This window comes from Opisthorchis viverrini (assembly GCF_000715545.1).
Source record: "Opisthorchis viverrini unplaced genomic scaffold opera_v5_37, whole genome shotgun sequence".
NCBI classification, from domain to species: Eukaryota; Metazoa; Platyhelminthes; class Trematoda; order Opisthorchiida; family Opisthorchiidae; genus Opisthorchis; species Opisthorchis viverrini.
In genome coordinates, this window is record NW_008751693.1 from 1,648,950 (window position 1) to 1,671,514 (window position 22,565).

Sequence of the window (22,565 nt, forward strand, 5' to 3'; positions counted from 1 at the left end):
CTACTACTACACTTCGGCTATTGTGAGTTCTTCTCATACCCTTCGTAGATCATGATTGATTTTCAACTTCGAGAAGCCTATTGACTTTGTTCTTCTGTACTCCAGCGGGCATCTGTTATGAATTTACAATCCAACCTCTCCTATTCCTTTTGTCATATGTAATCAGGATAGTTCAGTGTGATTGCTCTGAAGAACTCCCATATTTTTGTTCTATTCTGTCTCTCAAGAATGATCTTCTCAACAAATGGGCAAGTATCATCGGACCGGTGCTGAGAGAATATCTGGTCGCTGCTTATATTTACAATTGCAACTCCTGGGTTCGTGAGTACACAAAGATTCATGATCGATTCTTCTCGCCAATCAAGGTGAGCTGTTAGGCGTTTGCCGAAATTTCGAAAGCAAAAGCGTCAAAGTTCTTTCACTTTTAATCGCTTAGTTGATGAATTACTTGGGAAAAGGGAACCGGTAGATGTGGACATCAAGGGTAATTTAAATTCAGGTAAACGATACGACCATATTCAGACATTAAGCACTTCACAAAGAGCAGCCACATGTAACTCACAACATCATTATCATCATGATGAGGAACACTAGTGCCTCACTGCCATGTCGATGAAGCTGTGTACTAGCAAGAAGAACGGGATAAGGATACCTACAAACATCTAAGGTGCCTGCACTTCCAATACCAAGTAACACAGTCGGGATGGAAACCAACGCCAATGACGTCAGTTAGGCGCCATATCTTTCAGCGTCTCTAGTCGAGCACAGCCAGTTACTTGTGTCATATGGGGTCAGTTAGGACTGGACAGGTATGACAATAATGACTGAAGTTTGTGAGAAGCCAGTAAGTGGATAGTAAGAGTGTGCCCCAGAGTTGTGCGTTTTCGGGAAAATGAAGGAAAGGAGTGATGAATTTTCACCCGTTAGGGTGGTTGCAAACGGGGAATCGAGTGAATTTGGTAGTGATACAGAAAATGAGGTCGTACAGTGGTGATGAGGCGAAGATAGGCAGGCTTTGTGAGAAATGGGTTAAATGTCATAGGTTAGAGCAGGGAAGGCCATAAGGCGCACAAACTCCTTGTTGACTTTTCCCCACTTGCCAGATTTAGGTGAAAAGTATCCCACCCTAGTACGACATTATTCCGTGATGGGGTGAATCTGAAACTTGGGACTCAAATGTCATTGAGAGAGGGGGGAGGATGTTCGGGTGGGAACGTGAATTGAACCTTCCAGGAGGCCCGAGTAGCAACTAGTCTGATATAAGAGAACCAAAAATCTGGCGAGTCAAGAGGAAAGTGTGAGATTGTTGTGTGTAGCCACAGCCGAAAAGCAACGTATGATTGGAGGTGGAAGGGTGAATGAACAGTAAGACATGTGAGGGTTGGATAGGTTCCGTGTAACTACATTTGGCTTACGAAAGTAGTGAATGAATGAATAATGTCATCGCCCACAGTGTCAATCATCTGCGCGAGACAGATCAGTGTGATTGGTAAGAGGCGACTCTGTGGAAGGTAGCAAACCCCTGAAAATGCATGTATGCAGCCGAAAACGCAGGAAAATAGATTATTTATTAGCAGCAAAATAGTGGGGAGACAGAACAAAAGCCATTAAAATTCTAGCTTTGATACTGCACCTATGAGAAACGGCACCGTTAGGCGAGATTGTTGAGCCCAGTTCGTCGCGAGTTTTCCAGTGCAGTCTGTCAAAACAGGATGCAAGGTTTGGCGAGAAGATTCTAATACTGTATGCTATTCGAAGTGCTTGACATATCCTTGCAAACCAGTTAAGTTCCAGCGAAGGAGTCCAAGTTGATCAGAAGTGAAAACCCTTCATCAGCACATCTCGCCCGAATCCTAATTGATGGCGATGTGAGGAGGCTTGGTAATTTGCAATAGGGATTTTTGTCCTGTCGGTGAAGCCACTATCTGTGTACAGTTGTTCCATCCCTCTTGGCAATTGTCAGCAATGCTCATCTCAAGCAACTCAGAGAGTTTCGAACCCGTGACCTTCCGGTCAGTGGCCGGATGCCCAACCATTTGGCCACGAGTGGCTGGTCAGTGGTTTGATTAGTTCTCACTTAGGATATAGCGCCACTCATCCTTCAATCACGGGAACCACTTGGTCGTGTATTGATTGACTCCTTGAGTGACGACTTCTCAGATGGAAGTTTCACTGTGTACCCTCTGTTGGGAACTTCCCGAATTTCGTGGGATGCGTACTGCTGATGATTCTCAATAAGGATGAAACGCTTACATTGTGGTTTCAGCACAGAGATTGGCTTCACTGATATGGAGAACTCGTTATTATATCGTAATTTCCGGTCGTTCAACGGGGCATTACACTTAGGATTGCACGATGGCCCGTTGCCTGGGTGGATTTCAGGAATTTAGACGAAGTGGTAATGATCGAGATGGGGGCTTGTTCGGGTTGAAGAAGTATGTACGTTTTGGGCGACGTCCTTCACTCTTTAAATTCCGCGTATTAGCGTCGGTCCCCGTGGGTTGAATAGTTCTGCTAGCAGGCTGCCCAGTCGCACTACCTACCCACTTTGTAGTTAATTTATGGCTCTCAGCAGTTCTTTGACCGTAGGTAAGTCATTCAACTAGGTCTTCGCTGTATGTTGGAGCAGATGGACCATATAGTTTGAAGTCAGCATCCCCTGGTCCGTTGAGTGGTGTCAAAAATAGCTGTTTCGAGGTTTTTTCGGACTTATCACATGTTCCACCACTTAGTTTGTCTTCTAGCAGCTGCAGACATCGAATTTTCGGTCCATCTATTTCTTTCAGTGCGCTACGACTGGAGCCATCATTGGTCCAACGTTTAACCCGTCTGGGCCAACCTTCATTTTTTTGCATTTTTCAGGAATACCGCGGAGCTTTTCTTCATTTTTGCTTGGTACACCAGGGACAATAAATATTGCGTACGTATTTGCATCCAACGTTTCCTTTTCCTATACAATTGTGTTAAAATGCTCACTGTTCGCTTCAAGATTACTTTTGTCTTATGAACGTTCCTTATGTGGTGAGGCCATTTCTAGACCACTCGGTATACACTGTGTTCAATGAACTATTTCGAATTGCTTGAAACTTAGTGAATAACATAATCGCCGAATCAGTTACTTCAGCTGGGCTATACCTTCTTCATTTTCTGTTCATACAGGGTTCCCGCAAACTCGTGTTTATTGATCACCCGACTAGGCTGAATGACTTCATCGATCCCGATCAACAAAGACTACCAGGTGGCACGTTAGCCCTTGAGGAAGATCTCCGTGTATTCAACAATGCCTTGAAGCTGTCCCACAAAGACACGAAGGTGGCAATTAAAGTAAGCCCACATTGACTTTGTCAGCTCATTTATAAGCTTTGCACTGCCGATTTCTGAATGCACAACGAACTAAATGTGAATGAGGGTTGTTGATCATCGTTGCACAAATCTGTCACTTGGTTCATCCAAGTTTCCTGGTCATCGATAAATACCCTACAGTACAGGTACACTAGTTTTCGGCACATGACTTTGGTTAGGTGACACTCGTGGATAGGAATGGCAAATATGCTACTAAGCTTTCTGACACTGATAAAGTAGACTTTTGGGCTATTCGTCGACGTGAATGCTGATAAATCGCCTCAGTTACCGTGGGCTGTCGAATTTGGAGCCAAAAAACCTTTTGTAGAGATCCTTCTTACTCTGTCAAACTATGATCGGATTGGTCCTTGTTTGTGTGATCATCATCATCGTCATCGACAGCATGACATCAGTGTTCAACACCGATGCTTCACTGCCGTACAACCATGATTTATTCGAAAGCCTCATCGTAAAGAAAAGAGTGAAGGTGGACGGGGAAGGGCCTTAGTGCTAGCTTACCACAATCATTCCGAGGTACCCATACCTCCAGACACTCACTCAGGCAATCTGGATAGAAACTGACAACAAGAACGCCACTGACATCGGTTGGCAGCCATATCTTGTAGTGCCTCCAACCAAGCACAGTGAGGATCACGCGGTCCCCATCCTGGAAGGCAAATAGCACCGACAGCACCCAAGCGTTTCGTGATCTTCATACTCCTCTTCCAAGTCAAGGGTTGGCCACCTATCTGTTTACGCCACTCCGTATTGGGCATGGAAAACATCATCCTCTCCGGCAAACGATGGTTCGGCATACGTAACACATGTCCCAACCAACGCAGCTCCTGGTGCTGGACACATTCTTCAATGGAAGTATCCGTTGCACAACTGAAAGCGCGCTTTCTAACTGCCTCGTTACGGATTCGCCGACACCAACCCACACGAGCTATGGTCCTGAGACAACGATTGTCGAACACCTGAAGACGTCTCAGTTCCGCTGCTCGAATCGGCCAAGTCTCACAGCCATACAACAAAACAGCCCGTACTGTAGCTTGTGTGAAATTTGATTGCTACCTAGAAGCAATGTTCAACAGAATAACTGTTCAACCGGAAGCTTCCAGGTTATCGATCACTTGTGTATCACGAAAAATGGGTACGACAGAAAGAGGCTGAGAACCACTGACCTGCCGTACGTTGGATCGCTTAAAAATTTATCTATCGGTGGTCGCTGTATCACCCTGTTTTTTCGCTTGATTCTGTCCCAGCAACACATTCTACTATTATTTACCTCGTTGCTGGCTAAGTTGTGCTGGGATTAAGGAAGGAACGGATAAATGCTCATTGTCTACCTTCCTGTCAATGATGGCTGAGTTGTTCCATTTATGGAGTAATCCTATGGAAGCTAAGCTGAGTCCACTAAAATTTGAGCTTTTTAGTCAGGTTTTCTTTTCTAAGATGTAGTGAATTTAGGTCACTGGAGTTGTCGCCCCTTGCTCAGTACTGCTTATCATTAAAAGAACTCTTCTGAGGATCTTGGCACAGATAGTTTCCATAAACTTAGACTTCTATCAACGTTTAAGACGGCCTCGCTGGGTGTAAAATGTTATCATCACAGTATTGCAGGTTGCGGATTGGTCGTCCTAGGTTATTTCAGAGTGAATTTACCACGTCGCAGTCGACCTTGAGCCAGCATGTGTGCTTGAACTTAGATTATGCTCTATTCTCATGACAAATTAGCTCCCTTGTCTTGCGTAATTCTCTGTTGGTTTCCCAATAAAACTGGTCCCTGTGACGTAACACTACCTGAAACTCACATAACTAACCGTTCGTCATGTAAGCCATCAGAATCTGGGGAGACCGACATGTCATTGATAGACACGTGCTCTCCACCTCACTAACTGTTGTGTACAGATCATCACCATCATCAAAGACAGCAAAATCAGTGTTAACACTGATGCTTCATTGCCCTACTCTGTAAATGACATGGTTGTACGAGGGCTGGGATAATGCCAGGGTGCCCACACCTGGACAGGAAGATGATTTGGGTCCACAAGCAAAGCCTTTGGCTCAAAAGCCTAACCGAAAGGCAGCGGTGTTGAGAAAGAAATGCATTCACGCTACCTTTTTTTTACGGAACACATCGCCGCATACGTTCCAAGCCCAAACCTGTGGGACCAGGTGGGATACGGAACGGTTCTTCGATCAGATACAATTTGCTGTGAGGACCCTATATAGGTCAAACGACTGTCCTGCCGCCACAAGCGCTGCCAGTGGGTCACTAACGGAGTACATGTAAGAGCACCCTTTACTTGACTTGACACAATAGTTAAAACGTCATGTATCATAACGTACAACCGTTGCCGTCACTGCGTGTTTCGATCATTCAGGTGTTTAACCGAGGATATTTCTCCCCAAAATTTTGGCTAATAATTTGTAAAATTTTTAAAACTTCCACTGCGGGTCCATGGGAGGAACACTGTTTTTGTAAAAGAAACAATTGCCGTCAAGCTTGATTCATAACAAGTACGCCCACGTATATTAAGTTCTAAAACTGAAAATATGTCTTGTATCATTAATTCATCTTATTTTCAAGGAAACTCATAGACTGCTGTACGATTAGTTGCCGGATACAATTTCAAAGTCCATTCCCTCGGCGTCCTTTCTACAAGGTAACTACCGAATCTCACTTCATTGGCTACACTAGATTCCCCTTCTCTCTTTTCAGGTGTGCACAAATGCTATTCAAGTTACGTCGACTGAGAAAAGCAAGGTTCTCGGACATTCCGTCATCTTGAATGATGTGTACTACGCCTCCGAGATCGAAGAGGTACGTATCCCCCTCATTCACCTATCAGTTTCCTCGTGTACCTTGCCTTCAATATACCGAGCTCATCTTTATCACACTTGCTTTACAGGTGTGCCTCGTGGACGATAATCAGTTCACTCTCACCATCTCTAATGACAACGGTCCGTTGTCTTTTATTCACGACGCTTGTGACTCCATTGTTCAGGCAATCATCCACATTCGCACACGATGGGCCCTCTCCCAGCCGGACACGCACGCAATGCATACTAAAATCAGACCACGTGATGTCCCAGGCACACTGTTGAATATCGTGAGTTTTTGGCCATGATTGATCTGAGCATGCTAGTGCACCAAATGTTTGACTGACATCCATCAAAACCCTTCTTTCTAATTTCGATCTCAGCTTTGTATTGTTTTATTCATTGCCATTCCGTGGTGTGGGAGCATCTTTTTGGTCCATTCCTTATTTTACCTATACACAGAACTTCAGCACTGTGGTGTGTTTGGACATCGTGTAATCTAGTTTATCGAAAAGTAGCATCACTATCCATCTAAAGATGACGATTATCACAAAGGAAACTACTCACAAGGATAAATATTCAACAACTCACGGTCGGTTTCGCCCTTCTTGGAGCTCATCAGGTAGGCGTAGTACCCGAGTTCCCTTCAAAATTATGTCCTACTTGAACCCGAATTGGACAGATTTCGACGCAATCACTCATTTGCATATCAATTTGGCTAACATGGGAGAATCAGTGAATCTACCGAATATCATACCAACTGAAACATGAAGCGGCCTTTGTGCAGCACATTCAGTTGAAGAATATCACAAACAAGGGATTCACTTGAGTCTCTCGTGAAAGCCAAATTGATATGCGGATGAGTATTTGTCGGGATGATGCTCATCCTTCACAACCGCTCTCTTTGCAAGCAACCCACCTGCCCATCATTCGATCGAAACGGTTCTTGCAGAGTTTTGCTCCCAGCCAGAAGATGAAAACAGTGCACATCTGCATTCCCTACATCCCACCAGCAAGTATGCGGACGAGCACTTGCTGTCCACATGTAATGGTCGGTCTTGAATTCCCTTTATATGCCCACGTAATTACGTTTTTATCCATGTCCCACTGTGTTCCATTTTCACCTCACTACATTGAACATATAGTGTTTCGCGGTGTTCTGTATCTCTAGTTGTTATTGTTGTTGTCCGGGAATGTGTCCCAGTTTCCTTGTAACAAAATGCTGTCAGTAAGTTGAACCTACAGCACACATTCTTTCGGAAGCAGCCGACACTGTTGGACATGAGGGTGTATCCGCTATGGACAGTTGTACTTGTTTGACATGGTAAGAACGAACATTTACACTCATAAATCTGTCTTTTTTCATGGTCCTACTTTCATCAGTGCACTTTGACAATACAAAACAACTTGTAGTGCATACGTCCCACGGAATTTACACAAGGATGACCGTTGTTTGATGGTCTTCGATGCAGTTACATGAAACCGAAATTTCAGTGGATTTCACATATGGAAGCAAATTAAGTCTACAGAAAGATTCATGCTTCACAATTGTGTGCTGTTTTGTAACACACTTATCCTTAAATGTGTAAGAAACTGTTATGAGAGCAAATCTAACCAGCCAAAGTGGAAAATTTACCCACCATTTTTGTTCTGGGTACACATACCACCTGTGTATAGTACTCGTGTGTGTTTACGTGGACTGCCGGATTACACAAACGAGGGTTTGTCCGAAAACTCTCACATCACCGAAGGACTTTTGTGCAGTCTGATAATACTCGCCAGGCTTGACAAGATAGGTCAGAAGTTATCTGATCAGTAACCACTAAACACAACCGATTTGCGCATATCCCGACACATCACCAACAGCCTTAACGAACATATGGGTCATAAAACATTGCAAATTCGGACAGTTACTGTGCCTCAGTGATGTGTTTAACTGGTGCAGTAAAATAGTCGCCACATTGAATGCACACCCATAAGGGTTTTGACCGATTAGGTTTATCTCTGGCGATTTTGTACACGTTTCCAGGTTTAGTCGTTACCGAAAATTTCAGCTGTGGGTCACAACTTTTTCAGTTCGAAATTGCAACAAAGATGGAAGTATCGTCAGGTTCGCAACCTGTAGACTTTGTGAGACGGCCTTTGGTAGTTTCATGCGACATCATCATTGTTGATAATTCACTGCCGTAGAACCATAAGATATATTTGGTGAATCCTCAAGTTGGATACTAGATGAGCGGACAGAGGAGGAATCTGGCCAGTCATTTTGAGATGCCTATACCTACAAATTCTCTCCAACAATCTGGGCGGAAACTGGTGGTACGGACGCAACTAGTTAGCAACGCCGCTTTTCGAGATCACGAAGGGTCATAGGGTCCTGGAATGAGGACCACACCGAAAGCGCCATCGCTCATTCACGACGGCTAGACTAAGCATTTCCTCTAGATGAAGCTTATTGCAGACGGTGAAAACTTCAATGGATGCCAGTCTGAAAGATCACAGCGCACAATCACCAGGGCCTCAATGATGTGGACGCAAGTTGCCGCTACGACTATTGTGAAGTGGCTCTCTGCTAGAACCGTGCTTTTCAGATGTGCGACCCTCTTTTACAGGTCGCACCGGAAATCGCATCACAAAATCAGATTACTCATTTTTTTCCGCTATTCATCCCAAATTAGTTCATTGAAAGGGAAAGTAGTCCTACTGGTAGGCCTTGTTTTAGACGAACCTGGGGGTGTTTAGTCTGTTTATCGTTCTGTGCAAAAGAGTTTGATCGGACAGGAGCCCAAAATTGAAGTAAAGAACAAACTTCGGGGTAGTGGATATCCAGCTAGTTTGATTAGGCGCCAGTTACGAAGGGTGTTGGTCCCGGTGGCCAAAGCCAACAGGGAATGGATTGGTACTCCTGTTATTTCATACAAACTAGGGACATCGGAAGTCATTCGAAGGATTTTAAACATGAGTAACGTTGGAGTGCTTTCCAGAATGGAAACACTGCACTGGCGCATTTGAAGCACCGTCACCCGACGAACAGAACCAGGGACGATCTACAACGACTGCACTAAAGTCTATACACATATGATAGACAGCCAGGTAACTTCACACCAGAACCAGTCGAGATGACATGTGGTGATGTGCGGTTATTAGAAAGAGAATTTATCAGCAGAAGCAGCTTAGGTCTGAAGTGCACTTTGTCTCGCCCACCTCCTCCCCCTTTCCCCTCCCTAACTAAATTTTCGTAGCACACTTAAGCCCACACGGACCAGCGAAATCTACTCGTGGTACCCAAGGTGAATCGTCAATTAGAAAGCTAGTTTGTTAGGCGCCAGTTACGAAGGGTGTTGGTCCCGGTGGCCAAAGCCAACAGGGAATGGATTGGTACTCCTGTTATTTCATACAAACTAGGGACATCGGAAGTCATTCGAAGGATTTTAAACATGAGTAACGTTGGAGTGCTTTCCAGAATGGAAACACTGCACTGGCGCATTTGAAGCACCGTCACCCGACGAACAGAACCAGGGACGATCTACAACGACTGCACTAAAGTCTATACACATATGATAGACAGCCAGGTAACTTCACACCAGAACCAGTCGAGATGACATGTGGTGATGTGCGGTTATTAGAAAGAGAATTTATCAGCAGAAGCAGCTTAGGTCTGAAGTGCACTTTGTCTCGCCCACCTCCTCCCCCTTTCCCCTCCCTAACTAAATTTTCGTAGCACACTTAAGCCCACACGGACCAGCGAAATCTACTCGTGGTACCCAAGGTGAATCATCAATTAGAAAACCTTGAAGCGGAAGATTAAGGAACCAAACCCGATTAAAAATAATTTGAAATTCTCCCAACCCATCAACTATGAGATTTAGACAACCACACTAACCGACAAGACCCTTTAATAGACATTCACCGCTGGTCTAGTATGCTAATCTGTAGAAGTCTTACTGGTTGGTTCTCTGTCTGCGGAAAAACCTGATCACTTGACCCGATGAAGCTTTCATGTCAAAAATGATACGCTGTCAAGTTAAAAACTACCGATTGTCTACCGAACCCCTCTGAAACGATGTTTATCGCCCTCTTCCCATTAGATCTGTTAAATCACCCACAGTTTATCTTTTTTATCCTAATTCCCAGGCACTACTCAATTTGGGCAGCTCTGACCCAAGTCTTCGATCGGCCGCTTACAACCTGCTTTGCGCTCTCACGCAAACATTCAACCTGAAGATAGAGGGGCAGTTGCTGGAAACCAATGGGCTGTGCATTCCTGGAAACAACACTCTTTTCATTTCGGAGATCAGCAAACGTCTGGCTCAGTTGGAACCACATCTGACCTTAGAATTCTTAGATGAATGTATACAGGGTTTTAGTCGTTCGAGCATCGAAATGAAACACTTATGCCTCGAATATATCACCCCTTGGCTGCGCAACTTAACACGTTTCTGTCGTTCGGATGACGTCAAGCAACAAAAAGTATGTGCTTATTCAGGTCCACCATAACTCTTAGCTTTCTCTGGCCTGTTTTACCTATGAACTGTGTGTGTCAGTGTGTCAAGTTCAGCAGACCTAACTTTGAACTAAGACTCACTTAGGTACGTTCTCAGTAAATTAAGCTATGATACATCTCGTTGCTGGTGCTTCTTTTCAGAAAGCAAACCTTTACTGGACTATCCAGCCTTTTTCCGACCATTTAGGTATTGAAAGTAAGATGTCCTTAAATCAGGACACTTTTGAATACCGGAATTCTCATACCTGCAAAGGACGGCAAGTGGTTCAAGGTTCCAATTACGCGATTAGATTTCCAAACTTTTCGATTGGGCGAAATAATATACTGCTTTATTTGTAACTCACACATTCATCGCAACAACTCGAAGTTTGACCGATAATGAGTTAGTTTGCTCACTCTGTTTGGTACCGAGCGATTGAGGCAATCGTTAGGTTAATTCGTGAAATCTGAGGCTGGTTCGCAGTGTGGCTGGGAAATCTGGAAACTAAGACGAAAGCATCTGACATTCACCGGCGTCGCATGGTTTTGAAAACGGCTCCAAATGTGATTCTCTGTCAAGAAATTAACCTGCCTCCGCCAAACCGCGCATTGTTTCTGCCCGATCTAAAGCTGTCACCTTGTTGCCGTGTTCAGGCTTCTGTGATGTAATGATCCCGCGGGCTATACCGGCTGAAACTCAGCACCTAAAGGTTCAGCCATGCCAGAAAGGCCAACGGAAAGCACGCCGACGATGAACACCGAGTCCTCGTATTGCGAGTAATCGTATTATGAGGCAGTTTATAGGTAAAGTCGTACTGTCCTCTGCGATAGGAGTGTAAAGGCAGTTAGACGGTTCCCTTAGGCGACCAGCGTGTTCATATTAATGGAAGCAGCGATGCTTCCTCCCGTGGAAGGACAGGTTAGAAAAGGTCGGCCCTAAAAACCGAACACTCCTGTCGCCCAGCTGTTGACCGTGACCTCCGGCACGTTATTCAATACGGTTACAATACTTTTAAAACCAGAGTCGGGTGCCCGTACAAAAGTCACCTGCTTTACGCAGCCGCATTAGGAGCGAGACAGTTATTCCTTACTCCCTGCATCCTCCGGTTAGGCCTGCCCCCTGCAGCCAAGTAGGTCAGACTGCTGATTCGTTGGCTCCTTGAAGGGTCCTCCTATAAAATCCTAGCAGCTGCTGTCTCGCACTCCAGATTATTATCTTAAAGGTTAGGGGCAGGGTCCCTGAACGCAACCCAACTTTTTCCCACTGCCTTATGGGTCAGGCTCTGGAGTCAAAGGCTCAGGGTCAGGTACCTCAACCAAACCCCCTTCTTCGCCTTGGACAACCGGGAAGTATCATTCGCCCTCGCAGCTCTTCGCTCACCGTCCTTCCTTCGCACCCCATCCCCACCCATCGAATGATGCAGTACAGTCAACCCATCTGCCAGTCCCCTAGCGATTGTCTCGTGTGTAAACCATCGCCCAAAAAGTAATGTAAAATAATCACTTACTAACCTCGAGAGATCTGGTCCATGTTACAACCTTTAGTGTCCGTACTCTATGTCAAGTCGAGTAACAGGCATCTCTTGCTGAAACCTTACTTTCCCTCTCTATCGGTGTATGTTGTGTCTCCGAAACACGCATACAAGACCCCACTTCGGTCGTGCTCCTCAAGCCGCTTAGGACGAGCCCAGATGTTCCACATTTGACTCTTCTGTTATCCGGTGATCCTGACGTAATGGTTCGTGGTATCTACGGTGCAGAAGTTGCACTCAACTCCATAGCTGAAGGAGTCTTACTGGACTGAATCCCAGTTAACAGTCGTCTTTGTGCCTTACGGTTGTCTGACTCAATTAGGATCAATGCAGTTCGATACGATAAACGGTGTTTATTTGTCGTATCAGGGTACGCCCCGACAGACTGCAGTTCTGAGTCTGAGAAGGACGGGTTTTATCAAGATCTGTCACTTTGCCGCACGGTTCGGCATGCGCTTCACGTCTGCGAAGTGTAAAGTGATGCCACAAGACCTTGTGGGATCAAACCCAAACCTCATGCATGCAGCTGGTAGACGTGGTGGACAAATTTGTTTACCTGGTCAGTTCGGGGGACTGGCTAGAGATGGAATTAATTATCGAATCGGTTAAGCAGGGGCAGCTTTTGCCAACTTCCGACACCTATGGCGCCGACGTGCCGTCAGTTTGTCTGCTGAGGGTAGAGTTCACATTGTGGCAGTACGATCCATACTGCTTTATGGATCAGAAACGTGACCTCCACGCAGTGTACATTCGAGAGATGTCAGTATTGACCATCGGTGTCTCCGAAGCATTGGTCTGGTCTGGTGGAAACATCGGAATAGTAATGCTGATGTACGCCAGATGGTCCTAGGAATAAAGAACTCACGCGTCATAGGTTACGCCGCTTAGGACATTTGCCGCGGATGCCGGACCGTCTGCCTTGCAGAACTCTTTTCGCCCATCCTTGTACTGATTGGAAGCGACCGAGAGGTGGACAGTTTATGACCTGGCAACTAACTATGAAACACTAACCAGTAAACTTAGTCGGGTCGACAACTGTCGCCTCCCTGGATGGGGACCCCCGGAATCAAATCCATCGGTGTTCCGAAGCATTGGTCTGGTCTGGTGGAAACATCGGAATAGTAATGCTGATGTACGCCAGATGGTCCTAGGAATAAAGAACTCACGCGTCATAGGTTACGCCGCTTAGGACATTTGCCGCGGATGCCGGACCGTCTGCCTTGCAGAACTCTTTTCGCCCATCCTTGTACTGATTGGAAGCGACCGAGAGGTGGACAGTTTATGACCTGGCAACTAACTATGAAACACTAACCAGTAAACTTAGTCGGGTCGACAACTGTCGCCTCCCTGGATGGGGACCCCCGGAATCAAATCACCAGTGGTTAATGACACTGACAGAAATGTCCCAATTGCGCAGTCACTGGCATTCGTGCATCAAGGCTATGCCCTTCAACGCGTAGCTACCCAGTTCCCGAACTAACCAAACATGCCATCGCCTCCAAAACATTGCTGTATGTACAACTCTCCCAATTCCCGGTGATCGAAACTGTAGCAGCTGGAACCAACGTGCCTATGGTACACGGCTTATAGCTGATTAATTGAATTGAATTGAGTTGACATTGCTTCTGACTGTTTCGGTAGAATGGAATTATATAATCATACAGACCGGACAGATGAAATGTTATCCCTCGTTGTGATAAGCCCCACAATGATCGAAAGAGATGGGTAGATTGGACGATTGCTAAACTATGTCGTTAGCCCTAAAACGTTTTTGCTTCAGCTTCAAGTACCCCCCAGGTGAACTATCATAACTTTTCGGCATTCTAAAACCATTGAGGGGAAATACTTTCTATCTACTCAGTCGTATGGTCGAATTGTCCGTTTGACCAATAGGTTTGACTGTTTCACTCTGAGTGCTAGCCGCACTATTGCTTGACTTTAATAAAAATACCGTGCGAACAACTTGAACCCACTGGTACCCTGTTTCCCCGAACCGTCTATTCAACAAGAGCGGTAGTGACTCCCTGGGTATAGTGAAGAAAGACTTATGGATAGTATTTCCCTATTTCCGGGATGAATAGCCAGCACACAGCCACCAACCATTACGCAAACATTGATTTGTCAAACTAATCAAGCATGCCGAATTGTATTAGAGAAAGTTGCTTGGTTATTCTCAACAAGCTGACTGAATCTGAGTTCCTTTATCTCCTCTGCTAAGAATCAAGTTAAAGTTATCTAACAACAGTATACCGGCTAATTTACATAGCAGATGCCCTTCACACTATGACAATATTCGGTTTTTTGTCCTCTTTCTTTGTTGCCCTTTACAGCATGGACTAACATGTGTTCATCTGCCACACGGCACGTCCCATTGTGTCTGTTTTCTTTTCGATCCAGACATTAAATAATTATGTCTGTCGTTAGTTACGTGACATTTGAGGTTGTACCCGAGATAGTTCCTCCCGAGTGTTGCCTTCATCACTACTTTTTCACCCTATCTGTAGGTCCTATCCATCATCGACAAGCTGATCACCTTGACCATTGATGAAGAACAAATGTACCCATCGATCCAAACGAAAATTTGGGGTAACTTGGGACAAGTTCCGCAATTAGTGGGACTTGTGTTGGACAGTTTCATTCAGCGCTCAGTGAGCTGTGGTCTTGGAAGTCTGCAGGCAGAGATTATGGCTGACACGTCGGTCGCTTTAGCAGCGGCCAACGTGCAACTAGTGTCCAAGAAAGTTTTGTCGAAGCTCTGTCGAGTAAGTGCAGCGTTCCTTTATTATGTTCTCTCTCCGTGACTCGCTCTTTGCTCTCTTCGTGACTAGCCACTTGTTATTTCAAACACTATGTGGCACACTAGTTTGAGATTTGGAACGGAAGGCCGATATAAGTTACTCTGCGCTATCCACCCCATTATCTCTGTTTTTTGCAGTTCATTGAAAAGACCTGCTCAGCGCCTACCACACTATTGGAACATCATCCACTATGGCCTGAAATTGCACCGATGCTGCGTTATTTGCTCATGTTGTCGTTCAACAACTGTATAGACAGTAAGTTACTGTTTTTTTTTCACCAACGTCACTTGAATTTCTTCTACGCACTAAATACCAACGTCACTTGATTTCTTCTACGCACTAAATACTGTGGTCGTTTTTCCCCACTTGGATGATAAAATCATAAGAACCCTGCCCAAAAATGGGAAAATTCCACAGGCTGCGTGACCCATACATCTGAGGACTTATCAACGAATATCGGGTTATTTGATGCGAACTCTGTTCTAAGGATGGTAAAGCTTTGACTCAACTATTGTTGACGGGCTACTGATGTTGGAGTGAGGTACTCTCCGAAACTTGTGTAAAGCGCACCGCCGATGATTCTCAACAACTTGAAGAATGTCATCCTATCGAAACCCCAAAATCTCTTCAGTATTCATAAATCACCATCCATGCTGCTGAATCTGTGGCGATTTTACTTACTTGTTCAGATTCAGTCCCAGCATGAGTCGGCCTTCCAGATGCCCTCTACTTTTGCAGCCGACGAACGGCATTCACGCACTGTGATTCAATTTTGTTTTCGCAGCGGATACGGCTATGCCGAATCATTCTCTCACGACGGCCATCCACGTGTTCAGATGCCCGCATTGACGACAACCCTTCTTTCAATATTTTGGAAGAGCCAGTTGGTGTTAACGAGCTGGTCCTAGTGTTTTCGGACCACAAGGCTAACCCATTGAAATCATCTTCGCTGCACTAGCTTCCTGTAAAACGAAGTTCCAGAACGCATTTTCCAATCATCTGATTAGATGTTTTTTCTGAGTAGTAAACCCGCCGAAGGAAATAATCGTATCGAGCATCACTGTATCCCCTTCGGCCAGAACCACTGTTGTTGCAGCTATTAAATTTGTACAGAAACGAAACCATGACTTTCTGTCTTTTCACCACGAGCATTTCACTTAGCAGTGTGTGGTTTCTCAATAATCCAAAAAAGTAGTCTGGTATCCCCCCCTTCCCATGCTCTACTTGAGAACACTCGGATATGTCCCTCGGATGATGGTACACGTACAAATCCGGACGGGCGACAAGAACGATAGCCGACCGAACTGTAGTGACGATCGATTGCCCTCAAAACTAACTAGCTGCAACGGTTGGGTTATACCCGTGTAACGGTGATACTACTAATGGGGATGCATGCGAGTAGTATGTGTTGTTCTTGGAATTTCGCTTTGCGCCTCTTGAAAAGGCTAGATCTGTTGCGGAATTTGTGAAGTCGCTTTGTAACATTTGCTTGGATTTGTGCAATGAATATCCAGGAAAGTTCAAGTATCCCCTTCGGCCAGAACCACTGTTGTTGCAGCTATTAAATTTGTACAGAAACGAAACCATGACTTTCTGTCTTTTCACCACGAGCATTTCACTTAGCAGTGTGTGGTTTCTCAATAATCCAAAAAAGTAGTCTGGTATCCCCCCCTTCCCATGCTCTACTTGAGAACACTCGGATATGTCCCTCGGATGATGGTACACGTACAAATCCGGACGGGCGACAAGAACGATAGCCGACCGAACTGTAGTGACGATCGATTGCCCTCAAAACTAACTAGCTGCAACGGTTGGGTTATACCCGTGTAACGGTGATACTACTAATGGGGATGCATGCGAGTAGTATGTGTTGTTCTTGGAATTTCGCTTTGCGCCTCTTGAAAAGGCTAGATCTGTTGCGGAATTTGTGAAGTCGCTTTGTAACATTTGCGTGGATTTGTGCAGTGAATATCCAGGAAAGTTCAAGAAGACGCGCCCAGGAGAAGATGGATGTCAAGTTTTTGTAAATAAGATGTAAATGAGAGTTTTGCATCCCTGTCCAATGGTCTGTAACCGGTCGATTAACATTTTCTAATAAATGACCCCTTTCATCCGTAGCAGTCCCAAGTCTGTTACGTAAATGCCCACAGAAGTGTTAGATTGTAGTTCGCACTGATTACACAATCTCTCTTGATGTTTGGATTTTAGTAGGGTTCTTCTAAATCTCTGGTGATCGGTTTAACTAGTTGTGTTTTATGTCATTCTCTACTCTTCGTTCCAGTTCGCACCCACCTACCTAGACTGTTTCACATTGCCACTCTACTAGTCTGCACTGGACCGTTATCGCTTCGAGCTTCAATGCATGGATTTGTCATCAATGTAATCCACTCGTTATGCACTTCGGCATTGGCAAAGCAACTCTCAGGTGGGTTGAAAGCGGGTGATAACTAGCGTTTTCAGTGTCCTGAATGTGTGATGATTTGGGAGAAAACACCTCCCGCACGGGATTCTTAGGGTGGGGTGATTCCATACTCTGATTCCCAGATTTGTCCGAAACATTCTGACTGGGTCTTCCTGTTTTCAACTTCTGCTTGACGATGTCCTTCATTTCCAACTATTTTATCCTCCGGTCTTAATGGACTTGTGTGGGCGAATGCCGAAAAATTCGCAACGAGACCATCAGTCAGCAAGTGTCCGGTTGTACAATACAGACCTCAACCGAAGGATGTGTCCAGCACCAAAACGTACTGGTTTCCGTGCCCAATTCAGACCGGCACAGGCAGAGAGGTAGTTAAGCTTCGATCCAGCAGAGGCTATGAAGGCGACTACGAGAGCTCTTTGTATTGTTAATGGGACTCGCCTTACAAGATTGGGTCCGCGTTAAACCCCCTTGAAACATTGCAAGAAGTAGCTGCTAGTCGATGTGCTGTTTCAAGTCACTATCCAGATTGTCTGAGTGGGTGCCTGGTGGTGTAGGCCCCCGGAATGGCTGTAGTAGGCTAGCACTAGGTTTCCTCCCTATCCCCTTGTATCCTTTTTTTCACAATCAGGCGTTCAAAGTAACTGTGAATGTACTGCAACGAAATGTCGCTGTGGAACACTGATTCTTTCAACCTGTTCTTATCCTAGAAGAACTGTCTCAGATTAGCTTGCTATCCGCGGAGTGTCTAGGCACATTAATGCAGCGTGCCCCTTTATAGAGACAGAATACAGACAAGCACAATAAGAAGAAAACATGCTAATGAATCTCTTAACCAAACGCATCAAAGCGGTCTCTTGTCACGGTAACTCCTATTATAGGTTCTGTAGTACGCATGATAGATCAACGATCAGTGATGGGCAAGCGTCAATATGTATTACTGCTATCCTCCTGCCAATGATTCTGGTGAGAACCCATTTGAACAGAACAGCTGTAATGTCTCTGCATCTGTTTTATGAAGTCAAATGTGAGGCCCGTATCCAAGTAGCCTAACAGGTTATTCACGATCTTATCCACTTGATTACCCGGGCCGAGTGGAAGGCTATTAATTTCTGGGTGCAAGGCACTGACAGATCAGATACTGGTCACTCTGTCACCCAGTTGCTTCTGGAGGAGAAATTTAACAATCCTTGAGCTGTTGCTGCATCTAGTCGGACAGTACGTTTCCTCCTTTATTTTGAAACGGATAGGATGAGTGGCAGATATGATCGTTAGTGCGAGATGTCCTCCACCCTGCGGAAGTCTCCGTTGTGAAATGCTTGGAAAGGACCGGATTAAGGGTTCCTTCTAGATAGAAATCATTATACCTAAATCTTCATTTCTCCACCTACTGCTGTACCTTTAGCTGTTTGCAATTCTTCAGAAATCTACTGAAGCCACGCTTTTTGGATTTACGATAATGTGAAAACTTCTGTTGCTGTATGTAATTTTATTGCTGTCACTTGACTTCAGATAAAACTGTTCAACAACTCCGTCAATTACTGGCTGAGTTCACGCTGCCAAAGTTCTACGAAGTATTTGGAATTCAACACTGTAAATGTGCCCCGATCAGTGCATTCCCTCATTTCCGCCCCGGTGAACGATCCGGTCTGGTTGTAAGCGGTACTGTACCTCAGCCTTTGGTTGTACCCCTGACCCACGCTTTATCAGCTGGTGCGACGGTCAATGCACCAACCGCACCGAGTAACCAAACAGGTCGTGGAAGCATTAGTAGCGGATGTAGCACCAGTACAAATGAATCAAACACGTCCCTACCTACGGCGGATAATCTGTCCAAACCTGGGGCACTGCGCACTGGAACCGCTGCTCCCTACACCACCTACGGTGCAAATGAACTAAGAAAGAAATCTACCGCTAGCCCGAGTAATCTTGGGCCTCCGTCAATAATCCTAGTGGATGAAGAAACATCTGTTGATTCAGCGAATCGTCTTTTACATGAGCCTTGTTCAGGCACGTCAATGGACTCTTCACGCCACACAGCTGCTTATTCCGCAACCCACACAGGGCCTACGGGTGGAACTATTTTCTCGTTGCACAACCAGTCTTCTCGAGATGGATTCAGTTTGATTACGGGTGATACTCAAATGCGGAACAATCCATCAATATCTCCACGTCTTGTTCCTTCAGAATCCCCTCAGTTTGGTTTCTTAAAGCTGCCGACTAGCACGAGCTCCTGTATCCACCCATCACTCACTGCAACGCCATACGGACTTATCACAACCCCAGGGTCGCAGTTAGCCGCAAGCTCCGAGGGCCTGGACAGGCCCGAACGCTTGACACTCAGCTCTTTGGAATTCCTCACGGACACGTTACTGGAAGTGATGAGTCTCGTAATAAAGGAAGTACCGGAATTTACGCACTGGCTTGAGCAGTGGACCAATTTGGCTCGAAAGTAAGTTGATCTTTCTGAGGTCTCCATTATACTTTATCTGGTTTGCTGTAGAATATCATTCTGCGAACTAATACAGCCCCCCCCCCCCAGAGTGGCCACTCCCCATAGCGAACACTTCCTATATGAGGATTTTTGCATAAGTATGCAAGTTTCAGAGGATTTTTGTAGTATTGAAGAGCTGCTCTTCTAACCTCTACGCCGAGTAATCTCCCCCAAAATGGCCGTCGTCATTATTCCCCATTGTTTCGCCGTGGTTTTGTCATTGTTTACGTGTGATATAACCTACGAATACAGGGATAATGTAGGCAAAAAATGCACCGATTAGCAAGCTATAAGTCAAGTTGTTGCTTAGCCGCTATCCGCCCACTTCAACCCACTCAACTGCGCACCGCGGTTGCAAACATCTCTAGGCTGTCAACAATTTACTCACTGACCTGATGGAACATTAGAGTGATCCTCTTGATGCTACGATTCCAAGTCTATACTAGTGTGCGCAGTGAATTTTCCGCCAACCTTATTCGTCGGTTGTCTAATTGCTGCAGAATCACTCCCCTGGGCTTGTGATTTTTGCACTGAGATTCCTGGTTCATCGCACCAGAATGTTAGGTTTTTGATTTGTGATTGCGCGATCTTCCGCGCTCAGTTTTTTTTGGTCAGAACGTTTTCCACATGGCACCTGGTATTTTTCAATTAATTTCATGTATTCCACCACCACACCCAGTCTTTGCAAAAAACTTGCTTTTTTGAGTGCCATCTATGTTCAGTCGGCCCAGGATGTGAGTTTGGCGTAGTCACACGTCTGCAAACGAATTCCAAAGATCAAACACATTCGGTCGTGTTACATGGATCATCTTGTTTCAAAGGGCTGGCCGATTAGAGTGTAGGACTCGTTTTCCGAAAAACCGTACTTTTGAAACGCATAAGTCACTGAACAGTTCAGCGGTACTCGATCATTTTATCAAGTTACATCAATTTATATTTTAGTATTTTTGTTGCGCCGGTCTGATTTGCAAACGCCATATGAATGCGCGCTCATTCCTTTCTATCTGGCATTGTATTCAAGGCATAAACCTTAGCTAGTATCAGAAAGCGTAGAAGAGGTAGGCTGCGTCTTTATTTATGGGTCGTCTAATCTGACTGAGAAAGGTACGTAACTCTCTCCTTAGCCAGACAGCCCTGTTGCAGTATACTGAACAAAATGTGCACATACACGGGTTCTCCTACATAGCGGACTGTAGAAACTCCACGATTTCATTGTGGCTTATTGGTCAATTTACGATTAGTCCAACGAACGGTGAGTACACAGAAGACTCTCGATTATTTAACAATAAATAATAATAATAATAATAATAATAATAATAATAATAAATAAAACCCTTTCAGTACCTAGCTATCATGCCACCCGAAGGAACACGTGGGCTGTGATACTGCCAGGTTGCCCAAGCCTAGACAGGGGAAGTTGAGAGGCAGAGGTCGGGTTCAAATCTGGATCTTCCGGTCAGTGTACTTGCGCTCCAATCACTTGAGTCATCTCGCTCCCGTATTTTTGACTATCAATCTGCGTGTTTAGCTTTACATGACTCTTACAAATGAAACCTTGAATTCGAATCACCCAACTTGATTGATGGAACATCAGAAAGTCAAAAGTCTACTTTGAAACCAGAAAGCATGTGGCGTTCTGCGCAATCTTCTCGGTCAGATCTAAGAATTCATGGCTTCCCTCGCAAATGTTCATTCCCGTTTTCTCCGTGAATTTCCATTTTCCGTGGAAATTTTCGCGCTACACAGAAAACACGGGTTCCTGACTACGAGTATTGTCAGGCCATACCACCTTAACCAAACGAAAAAAGAAAAAGGGTTACGTAAGCGAAATGGACGGACATTCAGTGGAGTGTATTGCCTGTTGTCGCAAGTCCTGCATAACACATGTACAGAGTGATTTTAAATAGAGTGGATAGGTCGCATTTCGTTACCATAAAGGAATTCCTAGCGGCTGTTACCCAGCTCCACACGGTCGTAATCTTTTGAGCAATTATTGCATGCAACGTTTATATATCAGTATTTAGTGTGTTGATTCAAAAGTAGGTATGAAGCGGATGCTATGTAGTGGATGTTTCAAGGTGCAACTGTCCTTTGTTGAATGTTTCAGTTTGTTATTGTACAACTTTCTCCGTCTCTATCTCTCTCTCACTATAGTCGTTTTTGGGCTGACTTGGTGACCAACAATCTGATGTGTAACCATACAAGTATGGTCACTGGACTCGTAATGAGCTTATGCGGTGGAAGTCACAATCCCGTTGCAATTTTGAGTCCCAGTCTGGGCGAAATACGCTATGCATTACCAACACCTTACAGATATCGAGCAATAGTCCACTAAGTGACCAGGGTCCTGGTTCTCCGACTCTCCTGCTGTGGACACCCTTCGTGGCACAGTTAGGAATGACTTTTCGGTTTGTGTTGTATGTGGAAGTTAATTACTTTTTTGAGAACGTCTCAGATTATAGACATGCAGTTCATGAAACCAGCGACTTTTTCATAACCAATTAACCTGGAAAACCGTTTTTTTCACATGCACCAGTCAAATAACAAACGCATTCCCAAACGACCAAACAAACGATCTAGTAAAAAGCTACCTAGATGTAGCTTTGAAATGACTACAATGGCAAAACCAAACAAACAAAACAGTCACTGCTGTCGAATATTTTCTTCCACA

The 22,565-nt window shown here is 45.0% G+C and overlaps 1 protein-coding gene across 1 annotated transcript in view; it reads left to right on the forward strand.

The window, feature by feature from the left end:
* T265_02851 (hypothetical protein) overlaps positions 1 to 22,565 on the forward strand; it is a gene marked incomplete at both ends in the record, with an annotated part of 83,005 nt that overhangs the window by 38,166 nt on the left and 22,274 nt on the right. The window contains 7 exons of the mRNA XM_009167195.1: positions 3,160 to 3,324; positions 6,068 to 6,169; positions 6,258 to 6,458; positions 10,303 to 10,638; positions 14,688 to 14,945; positions 15,119 to 15,236; positions 18,913 to 19,852. Coding sequence (XP_009165459.1) covers positions 3,160 to 3,324; positions 6,068 to 6,169; positions 6,258 to 6,458; positions 10,303 to 10,638; positions 14,688 to 14,945; positions 15,119 to 15,236; positions 18,913 to 19,852 — 2,120 coding nt within the window. The remainder of the gene's footprint in view (positions 1 to 3,159; positions 3,325 to 6,067; positions 6,170 to 6,257; positions 6,459 to 10,302; positions 10,639 to 14,687; positions 14,946 to 15,118; positions 15,237 to 18,912; positions 19,853 to 22,565) is intronic.